The 19,131-nt window shown below is 37.3% G+C and overlaps 1 protein-coding gene across 1 annotated transcript; it reads left to right on the top strand.

Moving 5' to 3' along the window:
• Window positions 1-12,838: 12,838 nt before the first annotated feature.
• Window positions 12,839-17,891, top strand: LOC133293625 (legumain). Its single transcript, XM_061492211.1, has 9 exons — window positions 12,839-13,113; window positions 13,265-13,429; window positions 15,024-15,180; window positions 15,639-15,724; window positions 15,816-16,015; window positions 16,122-16,170; window positions 16,262-16,471; window positions 16,600-16,806; window positions 17,263-17,891. Exons 1-9 carry the CDS (start codon window positions 12,880-12,882, stop codon window positions 17,443-17,445), a joined length of 1,491 nt encoding a protein of 496 aa, XP_061348195.1. The 5' UTR covers window positions 12,839-12,879; the 3' UTR covers window positions 17,446-17,891.
• Window positions 17,892-19,131: the final 1,240 nt, after the last annotated feature.

The following is a 19,131-nucleotide window of genomic DNA, read 5'->3' as shown; positions in this document are numbered from 1 at the left end:
TATTTATCCAAGATACTCAAAATGATGCATGCATGTTCTAATTAATGGCCAGAGTCAGACAGTTGCTCTTTTACTAACTTTACAAAGTAAAAACAACACCATTTCGAATTGTGAGGGTTTTGACTTCTAGATTTCGTTTCCCCCATGCTCAAAACCTCCGATACTCAGTGCCCACTTTGTCCCAAGTAAAATGTACACTCGAAAGGAGAAACCAAAGTTGTACAACCTCAGACAATAACTAAACCCCGACATCAGAGTCATGCCCCCACGATTTAAATTAGATTAATAGAGACAAAGGGGGAAAATTGACTGCATTAACATCCTCATAAATCAAATGAATTCAATAAGACAAAGCGAATGCGGAGAGCAACTCAAAATTTCCCAAGGGTAAATTAACCTCCTCGTTTTTCCAATCCTATCTATTCACAATGGAAAACACGATTATCAATGATTTCTCTGCAAGACTATCTCCTTGCACCGAATTTCCAATTCACCTCACCTGGACAATCCTAACACTGATCAGCTTTTGAATCTTGTCCATCACCATTGGATTCTTTGTATGCATGTTTAGGCATATTAGTTTCCCCACAATCGATAAACTTACAAGGCACGAGGCTATTTTTTCCAAAAAAAAAAAAAAAAAAAAATTAAAAAAAAAAAATCTCTCTTCGACTAAACAATGTTTGGGGACGTGCCACAATCTTATACATACAAGCCAAAATGGTACAACAAATTTACGTGCACGGCGATTACTTCTGCACCCCTAACCGCCAGCCAATAACCAGATTGGGAACCTGCAAATGTTAAATAAATTATGTAAACATTAATCTAAACCACACATGTACCAAAGAAATCTAAACCACATATTGAGGCCAAGTTGGAGTAAAAACTAATTTCCTCAACTAATCTTAGTGGCGTGTTTGACTTCGACTTGAAAGTTGAAAGTTTAAGTTTGAAATACAACTCAGATATTTTATTTAATTATTTTAAGTGCTAATACTAAAACTAAGACGATTAGGGTAATATTCTTTGTTGGGTCATTATATTCTTCCAATACTCAAATGATTAACCCATAAAAATATCTCGTTTAAAGAAAGATTTAGCGTTGTGGTTCTAATAATTGTCGCTGTCATTATTTTTATTAAAAAAAAAATCGAGATTGGTCGGCCGCAACAGTCGTTCCACTGAAAAGGATCATTAATACCACGGCAATTTTAGGTACGGGATATTCTCTCTCTCTAGTTTATTGATTAGGAAGGATAATGAATTCGAATGCTAGTTTGAACCTCGTTCGTCAATATGCTATGCAATATACATTAATCATGGGATTAATGATTAATCATGTGTTGGCCGTGGGAGTGGATGTAAAAAAATGGTCATGTTATTTGATCACAACCATTTATTGATGATGACATAAGAGAGAGAAAAATATATAATTTTTAAATAAGTGATTGTGATCAAATAACATGACCACATGACCACTTTTCCACATGAGAGGATCAATTCCTCTCGTTTGGCCGTTGATGCTATGTTCGGGATGACTTTGTGGACTACAGACCTAGATTGAACTGGAGTAGTTTTCGTGTGGCCTAATCATTGGCTGGTTACTGAGGTGCTAATCTGTCCTATGCCCGGTATGCCAATGCGACGCAATTTACGTGTTTCATTGAAACAACTTGTGGCGGTCTAGAGTTGCTTCGTTGCAAGGTAAGGGTTATTGGTCTTGGACTTACGAGGTTTTGGTCTTCTATGATTTGAATAAGGGTCGCTTCATTTCATAAAATTCACCATCAAATTGAATAAATGTATTACGTATACTGTATTTATAATATTTTACATGGAAAAGTGTTTCTCTCAGGAGATAAAATTATTTCTTATAATTTTCAAAGGACCTCGTTTTGAGATTTTGAGACATAAAAATAAAAGTAAACACCATTTTTAGTCCCTGTCAATATCTACGAAATCTTTTTTAGTCCCTGACAATAAAAAAGGACCAAATTGGTCCCTGAAATTACAAAAAAAGGGTCATGTTAGTCCTTATGTCAACTCCCAAATATGTAGAGTGACCCTTTTCTTGTACTTTCAAGGACCAATTTGGTCCTTTTTTATTGCCAAGGACTGAAAAGGACTTTGTAGATATTGCCAGGGACTAAAAAGGGTGTTTACTCAAAAAATAAAAAATTTACAAAGCATTTTGAAAATTTCGCTTCTCTTATGTAATACATAAAATTTTCCAAATAAAATGCCTTAATTTATCTTTTGTGGAAGGGGAAACACCAGACACATTTTATATTTATGCAATACCATTTCCTCCTCCATCGATTTATATAAAAATTGTATCGTTTTTATCTTGAATCAAGTTAAAATTCTCATTTGATCACATTCACGTGTATCAAAGGAGATTAATTTTGAATTATTTTCAATATAATTTTTTGTATCATTACTTAATTTTGTGATTATTATTATTATTATTTAGTTTTCTATAATATCCTTATATACTTTGAATGAGATTAATACCTTTTAAATATAAACCATACTGTTCTGCCTGAAGCAGATATGTCCGACAGAAGGTCGGGTCTTTGATGTTGGATCTAGAGCTTTCTCTCTAGATACCTATGAATTAGGTATCTTGGGGACAACTGATCACTACACACTATATGATGGCTTCAGCCAGAATGGGTGTGTGTGCACTGTCGTGTCTTGAATGAAATAGGGTTCGAGAGATCAGTCATACCTGTGGTCTTTAGTCCTATTTATAGAGCTTACCTCTGGGCTGACGTTGGTTGGGCTTCATGCTGCTGTGGGCCTTTCTCTGGTCCATAACAGTTGCCCCCCAGCCCGGTAGACTGAGTCTTCAGGTTGCTGGGATGTCCAGTCCGACTGCTATGCTTTAGTTCGGAAGTTGGTCACCTAGCTGCTTTGTTACTTCGGCTCCCTTGCCTAGCCTTGAGAGGGGAAAACTTCCCCTGGAAGCCATTCCTGGTCTCCGTAAGCCTAATAAGCATAAATAACCGAGTTCCTTGTCTAAGGCAGGTCACGATCTTAAACCCGGCATGGGAACCCGGATGCAAATGCAAATGTCGGCAACGCGGAATATGATTGTGCGTAACTGCCATCTGACGATTGCTCTGAAGTGAGAAGCGGTTTCCCTTCCTTCTAATGATTATCACTCCACGTGCCCTCTCCTAATAGGCGCGACGTGTGGCGTGGTGCGTTTCTCGCCGTCTTGGCATTTAATGCCTCTGCCAAAACGTCCCTCAACTGTCTTGTCCATTGCAAAATTACCGCTGTACCCATGCCTTTTGGCTTTCGCGGGTTTAATCCTTTAATTTCAACATTTCATACCACTTGCCTCATTTATCATTCGTTTGTTTCTGTTGTTGTTCTGAATCGCTCCCGAAGAGTTTCTTCCTACCAGAGCCTCCTCCTCCAGTATCTACCAGTTTCTTCAACACCTTCCTTCGTAGGTATTTCCTTTCACTCTGACTATATTTTCTGGCATGTTCTTCATTTACTTTCAATCATGACCATGGCTGCTGGTTTTGTAATGCCTTTCTTCATTCCAAGCTTATCTACTTGCCTGTTTCTCTATGTGATTGCACCTTCTGTATTGGTCTTGCACTTTATGTGAGCTTATCTGCACTTAGCTCACTCCTTACGCACCCTGCTTTGAATAGTTCCTGATATAGGTGAACGAAATTATGCTATTCGAGGGAGGCCCACTTGCCCCCGCGTCTTCGGTCGTGGTGATGAAATTGACGTCGAAGAAGAAGAACGACTTGCGCAAGAAGAGGAAAGGTTCATTCAAAGCCTACCACCTGGTTCGAGGTACTGGTTGTATAGCAGACTTCAGACCGAGGAAGAAACGCAGGCTGCTCTGCTAGGCGGCTATCGAGGTGGTGGCTGTAGGGGAGCCTCTTCATCTCGCTCCTCGATTCGTGGTCGTAGGAGGGGTCTTCGAGGTAGAAGGGTTTCTGGTTCCTCAACCCGGGGTCAGGATGTTGAGCCCCGTAACTTGGGCAACCCGTTCAGGGCAACTTCTCTTTCATTAGGTTCCACCCCGATTCACGCTATTACACCTTTTCGTTCTCCGAAAGAGTCACCTCCCGTCCTAGCATTACTAACCCTGAGCCTTGTTTCAATTGTGTATACCTTGGTGCCCAATTTGTGCAGAGGGGGAATGACTTCATGGCCAACCTAGTTTTAGGTGGCTGTTCACACGTTCCGAGTTCACCAACCCTTGCTCCTGTCTCCGCATCTGACGATTCTAGTTCCTCTGATAGTAGTTTGTTTAGCTCGGGTACGTATCCCTTTTGCTACGTGTTATTCTTGCTTTTTAATCCTCCATTTTACTGTTCTAGGTATTTATGGAGTCCCATTCTACAGAATCAAATGCGAATATCGCTTCTTCTAGCCAGGGTTCAGAGGTCGGGACGAATACCGCGGAGAAGGGTCCGGCGTCAGTAACCGATAATCTTCGTACCCAATATCCCTGGGTTACGGAAGAGGTGCTGAGTTTTACCTCCGAGATGACAATCGAAGAAGTGTTCGGGCTTCCCTTAGGCAACCCGGTTGATTTCAACACATTCGTGCCTGCCGATGACGAACCTGTTTGCTCCGGCCGGAACCCTGAGGAGCCACATTCTTTTTTCTTCTACCGGGATCTGGTGACGAAGATTGGGATTCGATTTCCCTTTTCTTCATTCAAGGTGCAACTTCTAAACCACCTGCTGCTCGCACCAACCCAGATCCATCCCAACGGCTGGACTTATATTGTTGCCTTCGAACAGCTCTGCGACTCATTGTCCCTTCCTTGTACCGTGCCTTTGTTTTTTCATTTCTTTACTGTTTATACTTCGTGTACCGGCTCGGAACCTCCTGAATTGAAGGGGTGGAGTAGCATCCGAGGTCGAGTTAACAACCCCTCCCGCAAGCTATTCTCTGTATACAGCGAATCTTTTAAGGGCTTCAAGGCCTATTTTTTTAAGGTAGTGGCCAAGGTTGGAAAGAGGCCATGGTTCATTGGCGATGATGGGGATCTGAAGTTCCCCCTATACTGGACTCAAGATCATCACCGACGCAAGCCATCCGACTACAAATTGAGACTGACACAAGCTGATAAGACTAATGCCAAGACCTTGCTGGACCATGTGGGCTCCCAGGGTCATCTGAGCGCAGCTTCCTTGGTAGCCAGATCTCATTCTTCCCCAGAGCCTACTCTAGAACCCGCCAGTATGCTGTGCTTCCCATCTCGATACGTGTATTATTTTCATGTTACTGTTTATAACTTGATGACTTGTTTTTCTTTGCAGATTCTGAAATGAATTTTGATGAAGAAGATGAGGGGCCAGGTCCGGGCTACATCTTGTCGATAACCGGTCAAACCTCTGCTCCGCAAGCTCCTCCGGCCAAGAGGCCCCGGACAGGCAGCCCGGCGGGGGCCGCTTCTACTTTGCCCGTGAATTCTGATGTCTCCATCTTGGACCTTACTTGGGATGTTGAAGATATCGAGGCTGACAGGACTCCTCACCCTCCAGTCTCGATTAGTGGGGGCGTAACTCATACAGTCATTACTCTTCCCCGGGGCTCTCCTGCAGTACTCCCAGCCGGACTGAGGAGAGGTGCTTTATGGGATTCAGGGATAACAGCCGTCCCCCGCCCGCATACTACGGAACCGGGATCATTTCTAGAACCGAGATGGAGGAGCTCCAGAAGGCAGAGCTGTACACTCTCAAAGCTGCTTCCATGGTGTATCAAAGGAGATTAATTTTGATTTATTTTCAATATAATTTTTTGTATCATTACTTAATTTTGTGATTATTATTATTATTATTTAGTTTACTATAATATCCTTATATACTTTGAATGAGATTAATACCTTTTAAATATAAACCATACTATTCTACTTGAAGCAGATATGTCCGACAGAAGGTCAGGTCTTTGATGTTGGATCTAGAGCTTTCTCTCTAGATACCTATGAATTAGGTATCTTGGGAACAGCTGATCACTACACACTATATGATGGCTTCAGCCAGAAGGGGTGTGTGTGTGCACTGTCGTGTCTTGAATGAAATAGGGTTCGAGAGATCAGTCATACCTGTGGTCTTTAGTCCTATTTATAGAGCTTACCTCTGGGCTGACGTTGGTTGGGCTTCATGCTGCTGTGGGCCTTTCTCTGGTCCATAACACATACAATGAAGCTATTTATGATTGAACAATAATTAGAAAACAATGAATCAAAATTACTCTGGATGAAATAATTGTACCTTCTATTTGGTCCAATATTCACTCTTCACTAATCACTACAAGATAAAAATATCACAATCACAAAATTAGAGTCAGAATTCCTGTCAAAGGGTCATGTTTGTGTTAGATGTGTGGGGTCGGGGTATGGTACAAACACAAATAGATAAACACAACCTGAATGTCTTCAACATGAACACATTTTGCTCGTGTAGATCAATACAACACGACACTAACAATTCTGATGAGAAACAAGAGAGGAGGGTAACATACAATAAATTTGTATATTAAATTGATTCAGAAGAGTACAATATATAAAAAAAATACTAATTGGCTTAGCCTAGACCTAACCTAAATCCTAATGAAATAAAAAAATAAATCCTTACAAATAATAAAGATATCCTAAAGATATTCTTTTCAACAAATTCGCTAACTTAAAATTTATATGTTCTCAACATTGACATGACACAATTTAAATAACCTATAAATTGTTGTTTTCATTGATTAACAATAATATCCAATAATGACATGATATGACACAACACGAATAAACCGCTGGTCAAAAACGTAATTAACCATAAAAACACTGGTCAATATCGTATTTGTGTGTTGACAAACAACACACCTTGAAATTTTTGTGTCATTTTTACAATCATAAATACAACACGAATGTAAATACATGTCAATCCAAACATGAAAATCTCGTGTTGTGTTTGTGTCATTTAGGCAGGTCAAGTAATGAATTGTGTCAGTGTCGTGTCTGCATGTCATGTAATGAATTGTTACCCCAAATGAAGATTTTATTCTTCAATGCACACACATTCCTGCGAGGGTCACTAGGGGTGTAAATGAGTCATGATAGGTTAAACTTTGGCCTTCATAGCCTAAGCCTACGTAAAAATATGTTGAGCCTATCTGGCCTATTAGCCTATTAAAGACTTGGTTTATATGTCAGGCATGGCCTATTGTTAAAAAATAAAAAACCTAACATGGCCTTCTGGGCCTACCAATTATGATATATTTATAAGAATAATATGAGACAAATAAACCTATATGAAACCAATAAATTAGGGTGAGAACATGACCTAAAATTCTCTTTTTTCTAACTAGAATTTTCAACGAACGAGTTGGTGCTCTTAGGGTGAGTACTGAGAAGCGGCGCACAAGAGAAGAAATTAGGGTTGAGAGTTAGGACTTGGGATAAATGAATAATAGTTAAGATAAATATATTATTTATTTAAAAAATTTAATAGGCCAACCTACAGGTTTGTAAGTCAGGCATTTCTTAATTATTCTATAGCCTATTTGTTAAATAGTCTTTTCTACAAGTCTAAGCCTATTATAATTTTTAAAAGGGAAAAGTTCACCAATGCCCCTGTGGTTTGCTTCAGAATCACTTATGCCCCTGTGGTTTTTTTTTCTATCACATATGCCCCTGTGCTTTGCAAAAGGGTATGTTTTTTTATCACATATGCCCCTGTGGTTTTTTATTTTTTACAAAGCACAGGGGCATATGTGATAGAAAAAAACCACAGGAGCATAAGTGATTCTGAAGCAAACCACAGGGACATTGGCGCACTTTTCCCTTTTTAAAAAGGCCAGACTACACCAAGCCAAACATAGGCCAAGCTGTAGGCCAAGCCAGACCCATTTACACCTCTAGGGTCATTCTCTATGCCACATATTTTTGGACATTTCTTAAATTCCTATATATAACACACATCTAACACCCTTGCAAAGAACCTTTTAGCTCATTTATTCCCTAAAGCTTTCTTGTGCTTCATACTCATCGAAGCTCTCTGTAAATCTTAACACACCATCCTTTCTCCATCGTATACATAATAAAATCCACCCATCACATACCTTAGGCCAACGTGCCTTGAGTCTTGGTTTATTTATAGCAATGCATTTGACTCGATTGTGATGGTTTAAATTTAATGAAATCTGATTTAGGTGATTAATAAAATTACTAGAAGTATATTAATTGACAGTACATATGTATGTTAATTTGTATATTTAATTTGTAGTTAATAGAAATGAATAATGACGAAGGGTGTTTAAAGTGAATTCTAATTACAAAAGGAGAAATCTAAAATGGTTTGCAAACAATTATAATTTCCTGCTATGGAACCATTTTGAGTTGCAAAGAAAATCAATTTCATGATAGGAGCCGAAAGAAATTCAAAAAAATAAAATAAAAAATTCCCTTGTGATTTCATCTATTTTTTTTTTTTTGAGATATTTGAATCGGTTCATCGCTTAACGACTAGTCCGATTTGGGACGGGTTGTAATGCCCCATTCTAGAACCGGTTTATTAACATTGTGTATGATATTAAGCGCAGTTACAATCACATTGGTTCAATTAAATACACGGATAAACTTTTTTCTATTAAAATATAGTTCATTTCCATTTAAATAAAATCGTATTTAAAATAACCAACACTGTAATATTGCAGAATAACTAAACACGCTTAGACAAATGATACTAGTCCTAAGGGATACCACTATGAGATTTCCAAAGGTCTTACACTTTAATTTCTCATTTTTCTGAAGATTGGGTTGCTCGCTTTAGCGAGCATTTTACATATGCTCGCTGGACTCCTCGCATGGGCGAGCAATTCAGCGAGCTCTTTTTCCCTTCGCCTCGCTGCAACAAGCCATTTATGCACTTGAGGCAGTAGCTCAACCTCAGCTCACATGCCTCTCCCTCGCTCCAGTGAGACTAAGAGCGAGCAATGCTCTGTCAATCTTGCTCAGCCACCTTGCTCTAGCGAGTAGGTGAGCGAATGTTCTCTTGCATCAAGGTTGGCCACTGTCAACCAAATAAATTGCTCGCTGGACCCCTCGCTTTAGCGAGGTCTCCAGCAAGCGACCCAAAACTTTGACAAGGTTCTTTTGTTTCTTGCACAAACAAAGGGAAAGCCTCCCCACTCTTTTGTACCTAATTGACACTTGAAATGGCGACCACTAGCCCAACACACTAGAGTGCTCTTATATCCAAAACATTTACATCATCTTGGAACTCTTTAATACCTTTCCTCCAATTACCAATTATGCATCCCTTTATAACTTAACCAACAAGGCACTATCTCATTCTTGCACATCTCATGCACTTTATCATTAAGGAACAATTGTAATAATCACTAAACATGCAAATGGGCATCCATGCCCTTCCATCACATAAGCAATTGGTACAATATTACACAAGGTACAATATACAAATACACAATCATGGAACTTAGCTACAAAATACTATGATCAAATCCTTGGCTCCCTCACCAACATGAGATACCAAGGGAAATGAGCATAGACTAAGTCCACTAAAATAAATATCTGATGGCTATCAAATGTAAATCCTATACAAGTTCATCTAACACATACATAGGATATATCCAAAATGAATTTAAAAGCATGCCATATACAAATGTAGTCTACTATGGCCTCCTGCCAACGGATGCTCCAACATCATATGTACCTGAAAGGGGCCCATAATGCGGGGTGAGATTTACATATACATCTTAGTAAACTAAGGGTCCTTGTGGATTTCTCCACCCCCAAAGTTCACTCTAGGCATACAAGCATGACATTATGACAATAAAGCATATAAACATATATCACATGTAATGTGTGCTCAATGAATCTACTGGCCAGAGATCTACAATTTATGAATTACATAAGGAAACAACATTCTTGCAACATACCATGCATAAGGAAATAACTTTCTTATGCCTCACACAAGGAAACAACCTTCTTGTGTGGCACACAAAACAATATACATAAAATGCTAGATCTCATAATTTATTCACTTACACATACCCCATAAACCACAATTCACTCGGGACTTAGTGGAACAACAAAGGGATAAAACCTAAGGTCTGAAAGCTTACCTCTAGAACCTTCCTACGAAATGCTATCCAAGCACATGGATTCCAAAACAATAACTTTCTAAAACCAACACCTACACAAAGGTGCCATGCAATCAATAGCAATCATGTGAATATCAACATACTTTCACAAGTAATACAAGGTAATCCAACACACTTCAACAAGTGGAGGACTTACCTAACCAAGAATTACTCTAGATTCAAGTCCAACTCCATTGGTTCATCCGGCTTGATTTTTCAATGATGGCTCACTTATCTCTATCTCAGAAACACCATGAACATGACCATTACAAACCAAACAAGCTACATTTTTAGTAAGTTGGAAATTTTCATCACTTTATCAAGTCATTTTCCAACATTTTTATGAAGGTTGCTTAAATGATTTTCTAAGTACATTTCTACAAATTAAACATCACCCTTAACATATTTCACAACATACACTAAGCTTCATCCATGCCACAATATGCCTAATCTACCTACATAACAAAACCTTAACTTTGCATTCCAATTCAAAACACAAAGAGGTTAAGGATTCTTACCCCAAATAGCTCCACAAAGGCATAAGGAAGGTCCTTCAACACCCAATGAAGCAATGCAATGCTCCAAGCTCCTGGGAATGCCCCAAATTCGTGGCCCTCACAAGCTAAATCCTCCACACACAAGCCTCCCCAATGGTTTCTTAGTCTAGGGTTGTGTTCTCACAAGTTTTCTAAGCAACTTTGCTTTTAATCCCACTTAATTCCATTGAGTATTCAAGGAACTAGGATTTTGGAGCTCATGAATGCTTAAAAATGGCTGAAGCCTCGGGTTGGTGAAGAGAGTTATGAAGTGGGTGAGATAAAATTAAGTCACTTAAGTGTTTTTTTGTTACTCGCGTTACTCGCTCAACTTGTTGCTCTAGTGAGTAGTGAAGAGCGAGCAATTTGCACGCACGCTGGGCAGCTTGCTCCAGCGAGGATCATCTAGACATGGCGTTCTACACATAAGCCTAATTGCACTCACTTAGGCTCACTCACACTCACTTAAGCCCATTTGCTCTCTCTTAAATGGTCTTCCTATATGAATACACACACACACCACATTGATTGAACTAAGTGTTACACTTATTTTATCTACAATGTGATTAATTAATATTTAATCTAACTTTTATATTAAGCCTCACACTTAATTAATCTGATTATTTATGATTAAATAACTAATCCAATGCAATAAGGCATTTAACAAATTAGGGTTATTACACGGGTCTTGAGATTAAAGCTTTAAACTCTTCTCGAAGAAGATATTGGGAATGATTGAACACATGCTTTCACCCTGATGCCAACTGAGCTAATAGTATCTTGTGATTTCTTCTATAACTATTCATCTCCCAGTGTTTTTGTAGTCACTTATTCCGTGTCTTTTTATTTTTAATTATTTACTGTGATTTTTTTATTGTTTATGGGATAAAATAAATATATTTGCCAAAATTTTAATGATATTTTATAATGAGTTGGGATAAAAAATAATAAATAAATAAATAAATAAATATATATATATATATATATATATATATATATATATATATATATAAGAAATAAGTAATTCCAATAGAAATCATGGTTTTTTTTAATTTTTTTTCCTATCCTATTTTCAGCACGGATAATATCAACTACAAATCTACAATTATTATTATACAACCAAACATAATTTAGTCGATTGACTATACCATCCATATGCCAAAGGGTTATGGTTTTCATTTTGTTACTTTTTTTTTTCCAGGAAATTTTATATTAATATCATTTTATCTTTTAGTTAGTTTTTCTGTATTATTTATGATAGATGCTCTAAACTTGTAATGATTTTAAATTTGTACCTCTTTGTTGAAATAGAAGTTGGGACACACAGGTTTAAGTGCTCTGTTGCTGTTTATATATTATGATTTAGTATTAGTACCAGGAGGATCTAGCATACGAATCCATTCGATAAACGATTTTGTTTATAAAGAGTAAAGAGTAAGGAGAAAATACATAGTGATAAAGTGATAAGCACAATCACGACACGCCGAAAGTCCACATCATAATTTTTAAACCAAAAAAAGAGAGTCTACATCGATCATGACAATATTTAATGGCAAAAATATTAAAACAAGGGAAAACCTAGATTAATGGTAGGGTCAATTCAATTCCAACCTTAATTAGATCATATATTACATTTGTGTCATGTAATATTTTATGTCAATTCTCACCCGAAGTTGGTCCAATGGGACTTATAAATATATTAAACCAACGGTAGGAGAGTACTAGCAGTGCTTCCATTCAAAGGAGTGATAGTGTCCAAAATTTCGTCACTACATAGAAAATTTTGTCACAAATTCTTAAGTCACAAATTTATTTGTGACGAAATTTGATTATTTATGTCGAAAATTGTTATTTATGACAAAATTTGTGATGAAAATTTTTGTCACAAATAAACTTTTTTCTTATACTGCAGTGAATATTTTCCGGGCAAGGGAGAAACAATAGTTGGCAGCAGAGAGATAGATATAAGCAAAAAATAAAAAAGAAAAACGAAAAGAAAGTTACACAAGACTAGTGGCAGTCCCATAGCACCCACCGTTTCTAGCGTGTCAACCTCTTGTTTTGCATGGCATCTTGTCTTTAACCGAGTCAAATTCTTAATAAAGCCCTCTTGCTACCCTTTTTGCTTTACCTTCCTCTCTTCCCAGATTTCTTGTGTGAGTGACAAGTTGCGATTTTCCTCAAAGTTATTGCTATGGCGGTTGATCACTTTCTTCACAGCAAAAAGATATGGCATACACTTTTATCATGGTCAGGGATGTTTTTTATGCTGGCTTTGCACAGTAAAGCCTCGAGGCTGAACCGGTGGGAGTGGGACTCTGTGATTCGATTGCCAACCGAACCGGTAGAAGCTGACACAGATGAAGTAGGCACACGATGGGCGGTTCTCGTGGCCGGTTCAAGCGGCTATGGCAATTACAGACATCAAGTGGGTTTGGTTTTTTGAAGTTTTTCGTTTCCTTGATGTCCTTTTATTTACTTGACATTAATTAATCAATCTTATGTTTTATGAGTCCATTTTGTGTTCCTCTGTTTTTGTTAATGATTTTTTTTTGGATGTGATGATGAATTAAGTACAGGCGGATGTGTGCCATGCATACCAGTTGTTGAGGAAAGGTGGATTGAAAGAAGAAAACATTGTGGTGTTTATGTACGATGACATAGCTAACAACGACTTGAATCCTAGGCCTGGAATCATCATCAACCATCCTCAGGGACCAGATGTTTATGCTGGCGTCCCTAAGGTATATTAATTTATTTCTCATTTCTCTACCGTATAATTAAGTAATTAAGTACTTGAAGTGCGATTGCTTACCGCTGATTAAATAATATAGTCTCCGCCTTAAAAGCTATCGAGACCAATCTGTCAAGCTTTCAGGATGTTTGGTAGAAGATTTTTTTAGTATGATTAAAAAGTTGAGATGAATTTTTTTAGTTGATTATGTTCGGTAGGAGATTTTAAAAATTTTGTCATTATTCGAATTTGCTTGCCTAACAATCTTAGTTTGTGTGTAAAATTAAAAAATTTTGACATTTCAAAATACCATCCAGATGGTGGTATTCTGGTTATCCCATCAAACCAAAAATAGGAAAAAAAACAATGGACATAATATCCATTCTAAAAAATCGTGCCAAAAAAAGCGGGTTAATTTAGTAATTTTATCTTATTTTTCATCAATATTTTAACTTCAACTAAACATAGATTAGAAAAATTTAATCCAATTTTTTCGGTAATATTTTGACCTACCAAACTCACTTTCTTACCATATTCTTACTAATCATATTTTTTTGGTGAAATTTTTTTTCTCTCTGCCAAACGTCCCATTAAGTTTTAAGATGGTAACTGAAGTTTTTTCAAAAGCTATACTTTGGTACTCCCCCATATATATAAAAGGTATCAAATGATTATAAGAAAATGTACAAAATACAATTAATTAATATTTTTTTTTAAAAAAATAAAATAAAAAATCAACCTGAGGGTGGACCAAACCATTTGTGTGCCACCTAAGTTATTTTTTTAATAGTTTTTGAAAGGTCCAATATTACTTGATTCTGAAACGTTGGCAACTTAACCTTTTTTTTAAAAAAAAAAGCAAGTCGTGCAACATGCCTTCACGGGGATGTGAGATTTATACGATACTTTTATTTTTGGTAAGCTAAGATTTATAAGATACTTCTATTGTCGAAGAAAAAAAACATATGGTTTGAATTAATGCAATTTTTTTATTTTTATTTTTTCGGTAACTAGCACCAGAAAAATTAAATTACCAAAAAAAGAAGAAGCAAAAGCGCATGATTGGACATTCTACTTTTAAGTGATGGTAGGCCCGGGTGATGGAGCATCTAGCAAGTTGAATTTCTTTTTGGTGGAAGGTTATGTTATTGATATTATACTCACAAGTCACAACTCGCCAATCACCTTCTCTAGAGTTTCCTTTGAACCTTTTGGTGCTGGCGATCGAATTAAGTAGAGGAATTGAGTTTCTTTGCGTCTCCATCACAATGGAGTAACTTGGAATCTATATAGCATTTTATCTGTTCAGAAAATTTTGGACAACGCAACTATTGGGTTGTCGATAGGCATTTGTGTGGTGAGACGTAAACAAATGAAATAGATGTGATGTGATCTTTGCGTTCCTTATCAATGATATTGCCTAAATAGAAGGATCTTAGTGGTCCACACTCCACAGTTCATACGCTAGTTCCATGATCTAATCAGATTGGTCGTCAAAGTCAAAAATAGAAAAGGTGTTGTTACTTATTACAAGAGAATTGCTTCTTTTGCAGTATTGAGTTAATTGAATTGATTGCTTTGGTGGGATGCATTATACTTTGTAGGACTACACTGGTGATCACGTGACATCTGAGAACCTATATGCCGTTATTCTTGGGGACAAGAGTAAAGTCAAGGGTGGAAGTGGAAAGGTCATCAATAGCAAACCCGAGGATAGGATATTTATATACTACTCTGATCATGGAGGCCCTGGAGTTCTTGGTGAGTTAAGCATGGCTTTTTAATCTTGCTTTGTATAAATGTATTTTGATAATTTCGTGACCAAATTGCAAGCATTTACAGTTTGTTTTACTTTGTATAATACTTAATACACTTGGATGCATTTTGAAAATTCTATATATATCACATTGATCATATGATTTACTAAGGGATTGTACAAACTATTTATTCATTTTGAAGTAAATTATGAGATATATATTAACTGGGACATGTTATATTTACAAACTTTTTTATTTACAAACTACACTATCTTCTCCCGGGAGAACATTTCATTACACTATGTTCTCTCGGGAGAACATAGTATAATTTGTAAAAAATTTCAAAAAAAAGTTCGTAAACGGATCATTCCCGTGTTAATATGAATATAGTTAAACTAAAATGAAAGTCATTTAATGGTATAGAAAGAAATTAAAGCTTTGTCATTTCCTATTTGATTGTAGGGATGCCAAATATGCCATACCTTTATGCGATGGATTTTATGGACGTTTTGAAGAAGAAACATGCACTTGGAGGTTACAAGAAGATGGTAAAGATTTCATTTCTCCCGTAGATGGTGACTGGAAATGATGCCACTTTATGTTAAGTTATGAAGCGTTATCATGTGGTTGTACGTGTAGGTTATATACGTGGAAGCTTGTGAAAGTGGGAGCATTTTTGAGGGTATAATGCCAAAGGATCTGAATGTTTATGTCACAACTGCATCGAATGCACAAGAGAGTAGTTGGGGAACTTACTGTCCTGGGATGGATCCTTCTCCTCCTCCAGAGTTCATCACTTGCTTGGGGGATTTGTACAGCGTTGCTTGGATGGAAGATAGGTATTCACCTTTCTCTTTGAAATCAATACATTGTTCTTTCATTTTTACCTTAATTCTTTCTGTTTTGAATGGCGAAACTGAACTCTGGCGCTTGAATTTTCTGCAGTGAGACTCACAATCTTAAAAGGGAAACGGTAAAACAACAATACCAATCGGTAAGATATCTTTGAATATAGATAAATGTTGCGTTTCAATAGCAGCATTGGGGAGAACAAAAAAAAAAGAAACAATGCTTTTCTTGTGCAGGTGAAGAAACGGACTTCAAATTTTAACAACTATGCTATCGGTTCTCATGTGATGGAATATGGTGATACTAACATTACAGGAGAAAAGCTTTATTTATATCAAGGTTTTGATCCTGCCACAGTGAACTTTCCTCCACACAACGGCAAACTAGAGACTCAAATGGAAGTTGTTAACCAGAGAGATGCAGAGCTTTTCTTCATGTGGCAAATGGTATATAGCTATTTTATTCCAAGTTATCATCTACTACCCCTTAATAGATTTCTCTACCTTCTCATTGTCAAGGCAAACCCTTGCTCAAATGCTTATAATAACATCTATACAATTGGTTTTTCTTACAGTATCAGAGATCAAACCATCAACAAGAAAAGAAGACACACATCCTCAAGCAGATTGCGGAGACAGTGAAGCATAGGAATCATTTAGATGGTAGCGTGAAATTGATTGGAGTTTTTCTGTATGGACCAGGAAAAGGTTCTTCAGTTCTTGAATCCATGAGGGCACCTGGTCTTCCCCTTGTTGATGACTGGACATGCTTAAAATCAATGGTAAACATAAAGGACTGAATTTTTTTGTTCTTTTAACAGTCATCGGTAATAGATTTGCTTTGAACATCTTATGATTCCTAATTGATCACAAATTAGACCAATCCCTGTCCAAGAATTGAATTGATGTACATATTGCACTAAAAGGAATATTAGTTCAAATATTATCTTACATTTTTATTTTTGACATATATAAAATCATTAATGTAGCCTCACCCAACAGCTTAAGCTTTTGGGTTGAATTGTTTCTTTACATGGTATCAGAGCTTCTTTGTTCGCACAGGTAGGTGAGCCTGTGTATTGTCCACCCTTCAAGCCCAGTGGGATCTCGTGTGAGGGGGCATGTTGAGATATATAAAACCACCATTAATGTAGCCTCACCCAACAGCTTAAGCTTTTGGTTGAATTGGTTTTTTTACAGTTATTAATTGATTATTGATATTCAACTTGGGGTTGCAGGTTCGGGTGTTTGAAACTCACTGTGGGTCACTGACTCAGTATGGCATGAAACACATGCGGGCATTCGCCAACATTTGCAACAGCGGCGTTTCTAAGGCCTCCATGGAGGAGGCTTGTATGGCAGCATGTGGTGGCTATGATACAGGGCATTTACATCCATCAAACAGAGGCTATAGTGCTTGAGTTTGGGTTGTGCACACGCAAAGCTGTAACACCCCGGTCGATGATGTAATAGTGTTCTCAATTGTATTATCTCTAGTCCCTTCCGGTTTCTGCTTGTGTTAAATTTCTTCTCTATAGCTTACATGTAGTACGTTCATGATGTAGCCCACGTAAGTAGCCAACATCACATTTAACGGTTTTTTTTTTTTTCCTATAAAAAAAGGGTAAGAAGGTAAGTCTTAGGCAGACTCTTTCGGATAGGGTAAAGTGTTGGGATACAAGCCCACACTAAACCCACACCAATTGCAGAGAAGAGAGTGCACAAACTACCCACCTATTTGAAAAACTATTATATGCAGAAAATAGTTAGGGCCAATTGTCATTACATTTTGTGCTCTCGACACTTTACCGCTGAGTTATACCCCATTGACAATTGGGCCTAGGTGAGTAACTTGTGCACTCTCTTCTCCCCAATTGGTATGGGTGGTGTGGGTGGGCTTTTTTCCCAATATAAAGCAAGCAGACTAACCATTCTGTTCTGTCTTGAGAGAGTGGTTGGAGAGAATGCATGTATTTTATAGTGTACATAAGTGTATGTGTAATAATTTTTCAGAAACTAAGTAAAAGATCAAATCGTTGCTAGTCGTATTAATTGGTGTGATGTGTATTATGTATGAAATGAATATGTAATTTTTATACAAAATTATAAAACCTGCAACTCATCGAAAACCTTCTAAAACAATTAGAGTGGGATAAAAGTATACATTCTATTTTGTGTAATAATTAAATAGATAATAGGCGAGGGTGAGTGAGAGTCCTATTGATTCCAATTGCATGGTTGTCTAGTGTCATGTTGTATAGACCCGATTTACTAATATGAGATTAGGACTAGTAACAAACTCAAACTCATTTAGAATTTCATTGATTTTATTAGAGGATGTTATTGAGAACAAGTTTTCATCTCTTATTTTTACCGGATGGAGCAACAATGCTAAGCCGCATGTGGTAACTTTGGCTGGTGACAATAATCTTCTGAACTCTCTCGAACTCGGGTATTCCGTAGGATATGGTTATTAGACCTGGATGATGAAACCCTTAAACTTTCTCTGACTCCTCCAATAGCTTTCCAAGCAATGGGTGATTGAAGTGTGCAACTAGTACCAATACCCGCTTCTTGTCGTCCTCGGATTCGCCCACATACCCTGAGTGCCACATGTCCCTTTGGTAAGCTCTATTGGGCTACAGCCCAACCTTACACACTTGGGTTCCCAATTCTGAAAACACAACCCATTGTTGAGATTGTATGATAAGATGGGCATTGAGTATCGACCCATTTGATGGTGCAATTTATTGAGAGTTGGCCTTTTCTTTTAAGAGACAGATTAAGAAAAAGAGAGTCATGAATAGATATTTTGACTTTCTCCTTCTGAAATTTTCATTATTTTCAGCCATTGGAGCGGAGGGCACGCCGAATCTAAATTGGGTATGGATCAGCAATTTTAATCCTAACCGTTCAAGTATTTTTGTGGCCCACATTATATTAGGCTTATGTCAGTTGTAATGCATGGACAGGAGCTTACGGGTCTTGAAAAGTGATAGAAGGTTATATTTGGTGTGAAACAACTGATGGCGAAGACTTAAATCCCATACACGATAATCTGAAGCGGGATTAGAGTGTTACGAATAAAATAAATAAAAATAGAAATT

Source organism: Gastrolobium bilobum, unplaced genomic scaffold (assembly GCF_033153095.1).
Source record: "Gastrolobium bilobum isolate Gb01-03AN ecotype WA unplaced genomic scaffold, APGP_CSIRO_Gbil_v1 utg762, whole genome shotgun sequence".
Taxonomy (NCBI): domain Eukaryota; kingdom Viridiplantae; phylum Streptophyta; class Magnoliopsida; order Fabales; family Fabaceae; genus Gastrolobium; species Gastrolobium bilobum.
Note: the sequence above shows the minus strand (reverse complement) of the source record. Positions and strands in the feature narration are given on the sequence as shown.

Coding starts and splice junctions, on each gene's coding strand:
- LOC133293625 (XM_061492211.1), top strand. CDS start 12,880: ATGGCGGTTGATCACTTTCTTCACAGCAAAAAGATATGGCATACACTT. Junction 13,114..13,264: donor ATGGCAATTACAGACATCAA/GTGGGTTTGGTT, acceptor AATTAAGTACAG/GCGGATGTGTGCCATGCATA. Junction 16,171..16,261: donor TAAAACAACAATACCAATCG/GTAAGATATCTT, acceptor TTTCTTGTGCAG/GTGAAGAAACGGACTTCAAA.